The following is an 8,411-nucleotide window of genomic DNA, read 5'->3' as shown; positions in this document are numbered from 1 at the left end:
CCACCTCTGTCCACTGACCATGTGACCCACCTGTGTCCACTGACCATGTGACCCACCTCTGTCCACTGACCATGACCATTTTATATCAAACATCAATGTGACTGCACATATCTGTGTCACTCTGATCGTCTGACCTGTGTCACATGCGTGAGAAGAAATCTGCATGAAAGCTGCAGTGTGAACGTAACCGACCCAACAGATCTACCCGCCAACCCCGATGTGCCGTCATCAGCGGTGACACGTTTACAGTTACAGTCAAGATGACGTTGACTGGGATAAAGCCGGCTGCTGATGAGTCGCTGCTGGTTGTGTGTCTGTTTCCTTATTCTGACGTGAACGACCGAGCATCCTTTGCGAATGTCTGCTTGTCTCATCTGCAAAGATTACAAAGATGACGTTTTTTTACATTATGTATTTGAGAGACAAAAGAAACCAGTGACATATGTAAACTGTTCTGACGTCCGCCTTTAAAATTATGCTTTTAAAGTCAATTATCTTACTTGTTATTATGGTTTTATTATGTCAGCAGTTATATATTTCAACTGATTGATGTTTAAATCACATTCATTTAGTAATTTATCTATTCTTGCTCTCTGTGTGTGTGTGTGTGTGTGTGTGTGTGTGTGTGTGTGTGTGTGTGTGTGTGTGTGTGTGTGTGTGTGAATATTAAGGGTGTGTGTTTAAAAGCACGGTTGTTATTGCATGTTTGCTGCTCCTCATCAAGTGCTTTGCTACGATTAAGAGCATGAGATACATAACTGGTACAATTTAATTTTTTTTTGATCAATTCATGGATTAAGATGCTCTAAAAGTGACATCAATGCGTCATAGAAAAATATATTGTGAATGTCTTAAGTACCGCAAACAAATAAGCCATCTTTTACAATCCCAAACTAACGGTGCCTCTCCCTCCGAGGCGTTGCTCGTGTGCTTGTGCAAAAAAAAAAAACACAACAAAATTGTATTCATTAGGACTTAAGTGTGAGAAAGTATCACAACAACGTGTCCATGATGTATTCACAGCCTTCATTTGGCACACTGAGGCACTTCCACAACACTGTAGCCAAGGTTGGTGGTGACTGAGTGTGATGATGGACGGCAAATGTCTCATGAGAATACTGCAAGAACATTATGAGAACATTAAAGTGGTAATAGTGGACTGGTGTTTTGCCAAAATGTGCCGAACCTTTTCTTGTTCTCTCTGCGTATCTGGGTTTCTACTCTCCTCTACTGTTCATCTTATTGTTGGTCTAAGTGTGCATGCACACAATGTGGCTACACACCGAACATAGAGGTGGTTGCACCAGCACGGGGAACGGTAATAACGTGCCGACTTGTTTATGTCTTCTGCCGTCCTGTTTACATGGAAAACACTGGAAGCAGAGCTCTTCCCTCCAGACTCACATTCAGAAGGAAGGCAAAGGCCACTCTTTCATCACATATTTCATTTGAGCGACCAGTGTGTGCATCTTTTAGTGCATACGCAAGAGAATCCACTCTCTGCTGCGACTTGGTTTGTTTGTTTGACTAAAGCATGAACCGACTTATTTGATCCTCACAAAGGAATTGGCTGGTAAAATACTAGAAATATAATACATTGTTCATTTTGGGCTGCAAAAACATTGGTTTCCAGCTCCAGTATTCAAGATTCAAGATGTTTTTACTGTCATATGCACAGATAACAGAGTTATTCTATACAATGAAATGCTTATTTTGCTGGGTCCTCCAAACACACAGAATTAGACGAAACTTAAGGTAAAAAATAAATAAAAATAAGGCACAAAATATAAAAGATATAACAGGATTGCACCAAAAATATAAATAATTATATAATATAATAATAATAATTTATATAATAATAATATAAATAAATAAATATATAATATAAATATTAACTATAATAATAATTTATATAATAATTATAAATGTATGTCAGTTAGGTTGACAAATACAAGTAAAGGAAATAAATGGTAAGCAATGGATAGTGATCCACAGGATGGTAACTTACACACATGGTTGCAAACTGAAATGTAGTTTTTCCTCAAACCAACTTCCTCGACGCTCCTCAAAGTTCGTAATTGTTTTTGCACATCTGCTGCGGCGTAGTTAACACATGTTGGATGACCCCAGTCAGGTGGAAACCCGCCGTTCTTGCGACCCTCGCGGATGCGTCGAGCACAAATCAGGCTTTGGGCTCTTTGAGTGATACCGACTAGAAATTTCCCTCAATTTAACCGGTTGTTGTTTTTCTCGCTCAGAGACTCAAACGTCAGGCAAACTGATCCTGAATCTGGAGGACAACATATGGCAATACAGAAGTGGGACAATAAAATGAAAATCTCTCAAAATGCGATGCAAACCGCAGACACCACAACTTTTTTCCACCTGCTCTTATTCTCTTCTCTGTTGTCCTTGTTCTGTTCTCCATTTTACGTCTCGAGTGTCTTGCTCTCAGTCTCCTATTCTTTCCCACCCCCACAAATCTGTCAAAACCCCCTCACACACACACACACACACACACACACACACACACACACACACACAAATATTCTCTCCTCATATGTTTATTTTGGTGGGGTGACTCTGACTCTGAAGGCCGGAACCATGATGGGGAGGGGAGGAGGGGAGAGGGAGGGACCTGGCACACAGAGAGTATAGGGAGAGAGAGAGAGAGAGAGAGAGAGAGAGAGAGAGAGAGTGTGTGTGGGTAGTGAGCTGCTATAAAAGAGAGTGCTGGAGCTGTCGGTGGCATTAACTTCAGCAGACTGAGATTCACACACACAAAACGAGAAACAGCCAGAGAGGAAAGAGACCAGTCGAAACAGAAGCACTCACATCGAGGAGTGAAGAACAGACGCTGACCCGAGCAGCTCCAGGGCTCTTGTTTCTTTAAGGCTGGAACTCTTCAGTGTGCCTGGACTTGGAGGTTTTTGAGGGTCCGTTTGTTTGGCTTTGGACGAACTCTTGTTGCTACTGAGGCTGAGACTTTTCTCCAAATAGGACAGAGCGCCAGAAAGAGCGACAAAGTTTTAAGACGTCGGCCGTCTTCTTCCTGCTGTGCCCTCGCTTGGTGTTGCATTTGACTTAAACCAGACTAACGTTCCATTTGGGCTTCTGATCCACCAATGGCTGCTGTGCGTCAGATGGTGATGGAGGCCTCCGGCTTCCACGTCCTGCCGGCCCACCTCATGGCCTCGGCCATGGAGGAGTTCCCCCAGCAGCTGCCCGTCCCCAAGGGGCCGGCGAGGGGCAAGAGCCGCTCCCGCCGACCTCGCGAGGCTCGCTTCAAAACGCAGCCCGTGACCTTCGCCGAGATCGCAGAGGTAGAGGAGGAGGGCTCCTCGCCCCTGGAGGAGGAGAGGGCCCGCCGTTCCTTCCTGCAGTCCCTGGAGAACCTGCGGCGGAGCACGCAGACCCTCCACTGCCCGCCGACCGCCCATCACAGCTGCACCCCCACACCCACACAGGCCAGCCTGGACTCCAGTGACTCCGACTCCACCCAGTGACGGGCCGTGGGACGGGCCCGTCTCCCGAGCACCCGCGTTCCTCGCTTCGCCTTGACGCCGCTTCGAACGGAGGCCAACTGAACTGAACCAAACTGGCCTGTCTGCCAGCCTGCCTGTGTGTGGGTGTGTGTATGTGTGTGTGTGTGTGTGTGTGTGTGTGTGTGTAAGCTGCTGCTGTCATACGCAATGCATTTAATACTAACATATCAAACATACAGTGTGTAGCTCCACAGGCTGGTTATACTGCTGTAGAGATGCGATGAGTGGAAACAGTAGCAGACGACGCTGCGTTGAACACACTCTTCAAATCTATTCCTTTTCTACTGTACATGTCTATGAGGAAAACTTGAATGATGAAAGTTGGTTTTTATTTTTCCATTTTAAAGTTGTATAGGAATTTTTGGTTCAAATCAGATTTTTCTACTTGAAGTCACCATAGAAAGGCGACTGTTCGATTCTTCTTGTGATACACCTGTAAATACGGAAGTGACCTGGCCGTCACCTGGTCTTCGTCGAGAGAGTTCAAGCTCTCGCTTCCCAGCTTCACAGTGAATGAAATATCTTGCTTCAATTCCTGAGCAAATCAAAATGCCTTTCTAAATGTCTTTATTTATTCTCTTATTCTTTGTTCATAACCAAGTGGAGTTGTAGATGTGATATTTTATTGCTCTTTCTGACTTCTAAAGTCAACTTGACTTTGAGACAAAATCATAACCTTTATACTTTATATTTGTTTTACTTTATACATATATGACAATGTTTGCTATATGTTCTTTAATAAATATTTTAAATATAGTACTTTGAGTCCTTTTCTACTTCCATGTATTCTGTGATCTCTATTTTCTATTCTCTAGAGTTATTCAAACATCTATTTTTATACCAACTGAATTGACACTATAATTCTGATTTAATACAGTAAATCTAACTGCAGTGAAACTAAGACATGTAATCAATAATAAAAAAAAAGACCAGGGCCCTATTCTTCGTACCTGGTTTACTGAGTTAGCCGGATAATTTTCAGGATAAGATGACGTAGGTCAGGCTTTTCGGTTCTTCGAAGCAAGTTGAGATAAATCACCATAGCAACACATTGAAAAAAAATTGCAACTGGTACATGTCTGTACAGTGTCTGCGATGCGGAGAACATCGGGAAAGCCGCTGCATGCCGTGCTGTTCGTAACGTTTATTTAGCGCTTAAGAAACTTATGGATGTGTTAAAGCACTCATAATTATATGACAGTGTTATTAGTACACCATACATATCATTATTGTAGAAAATGATTAAGCTACTGATCCGCCCATACACAGATTCAAACTCCTAGTTATATGGTAATCTACACATACATGTATATACACATATGATACATATGCGCATACAGTACATATATCCTCATAAGTATATATTCATTTGTATACTGCCAGCAGGCACATTTAAATAAATATAATCTGATTGATTTGGGTGATGAGGCACTTCAAATTAGCCGATACATTTTCCCAACACTGACGCATTTAACTTGATATTTTGCGATGCTTATGTGACTCTAGCCCGACCAGCGGAGGCACCGTTAAGCTGCGTTCACAAACAGGAAGTGTTGCGAATATTCACTACGCTTTGGATGTGAACACACCATTAGACTTTGCCATGGTTACGGTCTTAAATTCATCATATGTAGTCATGATCATCTCCTGCTCCTCTACGGAGAGAAGAGACTCTCTTTCTCTGACTTTATTTAAAATTGTAGCGTTTGAAGATCATGTAATCTGTGTTCGACTCCTCCCCCTTCTGAAGAGGAGCGTGCACACGCATTTATCCAGATGAATGACGTCTGGATCGAATGAACGAGACTGTTTGAGGGCGGGTCAACCTTTGAAGAACCGGGAAAGCCTGATGTCAATCATCTCGCTAATTTAAGACGGATAATAGGACATTTGATCGACTTTGTTGAACCACGTACGAAGAATACTCCCCTGCAAAGGTCAACAAGTCTCAGCACCAGATATGAAAAATCAATATGGACTTTTTTGGTTGATGTATGACGGAGACATTCTGGATAAAGAAATGCATACGACTAAACCAGGAACACATAAAACAGGAAGTTACGAGACAGTGGGAGGCGGCATTAGCCTTTACTGGCTGTCCGTCTCCAGTGTTATTGTTAAAGATAAACTGACGTCCGACCCATATGTAAACACACACTACTTGAGTGCCTCTATTGCATGCTTGCTGCGCTGGTGACGCACTTTCATAATGTCAGGTTGCCATCAGCCACACCAACCAGCAGCCTGATGAGAGAAGTGCCCTCCAAGGCCGTCCTCATGACCCTTGTCTCCTTGGTTGCATGACTTCCAACCGAGTGATGAAGTGCATCTTCAAGACTCTCTCCAGACGTACGAGGGCTTAAGTGTTGGACTGTGGAGTTTGTGACGGACACATATTGGAGATCAGCGTCTGTGAGACAGAAAGGTGGAGCAGTGTTTTATTTACTGTCAACGAATCCAATGAGAAGACTAAAACCAACAGTTCGTCCGTAACACTTTCAGACTTCCCTACTCAATCTGTGACACTTATCCTCGAAGCCCATTGGTTCCCACGCAGTGTAAGTCCTCAAGAAGGAGACTCACATGTATCGTTTCATAATTCTTTTTAAAGTTATGCAATTTCTCGAAACAGCTGGACCAGTTATCAAACAGGAGTAAATATAGCATTTGTTGGGGACTATTTTCAATCAGGGATTGTTAGAAAAATGTGTAAAATCATCAATGGGGTAATTTATTCTTGCAAAGAAGGAGCAGAGTTGAAATCACGAAGGTCATTGTTCCAAGTTGCTGCTCTAAGAAGTTCTTATCTTCCCCAGAAACAGGCATCATTGTCTTTGTGAGCGGACTCCAGATAAGCAGATGAGTTCTCCTCTCTTAAAGTACCTGTGGTCAACTTCTTATCAGGGACTTCCTGATGCCTCCCTCCCAGCAAGACCTTCAGACCGTAAAAGTCAAACATCCTGTGATTTGAAAGGTCACAGTCCTGTTGAAAACAACAGGGATTAATAAAAATGTGATGTTCTACTGAGTATTCATGAAACAAGGACAATATATATATGGTTGACTCTAAATAAACTACAGTGCCCATGTTTATGAAATGAAGAAACATGTACAACGTGCATCATTCATGTGTTTTTAATCGTGTTTGGACAACAATAATGCTTGTATGGATCATTTAAATGTCGGTTTGGGTCTTTTTTTATGGTATTGGTTGACGATAAGAAAAATACAGATTGTTTCCCGCCTTTCCTTCAACTGTCATGCGTATTTATGTGTGCACACAGCAAGCAAAGCAAACCACCACTGACCCCGCTGCTGCCTCAAGTTGCACAACAGTTACTTCCTGTCTCCTAACCAATGGGGAGGATGGTCAAAGACCAGCAGGTATGCCGCTCTCCTCATCTCTCCCACAAAAACACACTTGCCAGTGTTTGTCTAGTGCCTGTAGAGCTGTCATACTTAACCACATGCACAGCAGAATTACTGCCTGTTTTTACGTGCGGCAACGCATCTCTGGAAGCATTTGCGTCACTGAAATGTTGCTCAAGGAGTGTTGAACAGTTCAGGGATAAATGTGTCATCATGGGCCACTTTCCTCTTACTTTCTCCAGCAACCTATATTTTTATGTTGCAGAGATGCGCAAAAAGCATCAATGTAATGGATGAAACAATATTTAGTCACCAAATCTTACATGACGGTAGTTCCCGCCTAATTAGTTTCACTGTCTGATTCTAACTGCATGTTGGGTGCTCAGGGTCTTAAGGCTTAAAATACATGGGACTGATTATAACCCAAATTTGGCCAGAAAGAAGATTGTCACTAGCTGTACACTTTTTTCCTCAAAATGAAAATGTAAAGCCTGGTATCTAGACACCAAAGTGTGACACCCTTGCTTTTTTTCACAGCTCTGAGATTTACGCTCTGATTACACTCCAGCTCATTAAAGGTTAAACCGTCCCCTCTTTAAGGGTCAGAGAAAGGAACCATAAGGAATAAGTTAAATCCTAAAATCAGCAGGATAACCTGTGATGTGCGAGGTGTCTTTGTTAGCATCCTGCCGGGAGACAAAATTGCATAAAATGGCAATCATCTGTTAAATAGAACCTGCAGCACAAGGAACAAGCTGTACAGGCAGCGTGTCGGGCCAGTCCTCAAACGTGGAGGCTGAAGAGACGTATTTTTCCTCCTCCTATCATTTCAGGTGGGATGCCAAGATGCTTGAAAGGCAACATCACTGCTTTAAGTGCGCTGTGCTGTAATGACAGCGTGTTCGATGTCTGACCTGCCAGACACGATAAGAAAGCACAACCTCCCACTGCTCAGTCCTGACACTATGATTCATCCAAGTGGAAGTGTACACATTTCCTCCTATCTTACACATGGGATCAACAGCTGTAAAGTACATTAAGGTCAGTAGGAAGAGCTCTGTGCTAGTATACGAAAATGTACTAATATTTACATGCTAAGAGTAAGTAAAAGTGATTTTACATGCATTAAGCGCTTTACTTTTTAATGACATGATGTTGCATTGTATCTATATATTGTATATTGTATCTATAGCAAAATGTCTGCCTGTTGTACAAAACATTTAATATGTTTCTGATTTCTGCTTTTGATTGCTTTCTGTTTGTTTGTTTTTATCCAAAAGAGACGACATAAAATCTTTTAACATGGACACACAAGACAGATAATAACGGGACGTATGAACAGAAATCGAAAACCGCCACAGGAACAAGTCAATTTTCCAAAACCAGTGTGGTCTTGGGGTTACAGAGAGAATCCATCTACCCGAAATGTAACTTTATTACATTTGTATTTGGTCCTCTCTCTCTTCTGAGAAAGTTAAGCCTGTTGATGAGTTACAG

General features: G+C 42.4%; 1 protein-coding gene across 1 annotated transcript; it reads left to right on the top strand.

Moving 5' to 3' along the window:
* Window positions 1-2,809: 2,809 nt before the first annotated feature.
* Window positions 2,810-4,216, top strand: cUnh11orf96 (chromosome Un C11orf96 homolog). Its single transcript, XM_079224287.1, has one exon. The coding sequence runs from the start codon at window positions 3,126-3,128 to the stop codon at window positions 3,504-3,506; it is 381 nt and encodes a 126-aa protein (XP_079080413.1). The 5' UTR covers window positions 2,810-3,125; the 3' UTR covers window positions 3,507-4,216.
* Window positions 4,217-8,411: the final 4,195 nt, after the last annotated feature.

This window comes from Taurulus bubalis (genome assembly GCF_910589615.1).
Source record: "Taurulus bubalis genome assembly, chromosome: 9".
NCBI classification, from domain to species: Eukaryota; Metazoa; Chordata; class Actinopteri; order Perciformes; family Cottidae; genus Taurulus; species Taurulus bubalis.
The sequence above is the reverse complement of the archived record's forward strand: the minus strand, read 5'-3'. Positions and strand labels throughout refer to the sequence as shown.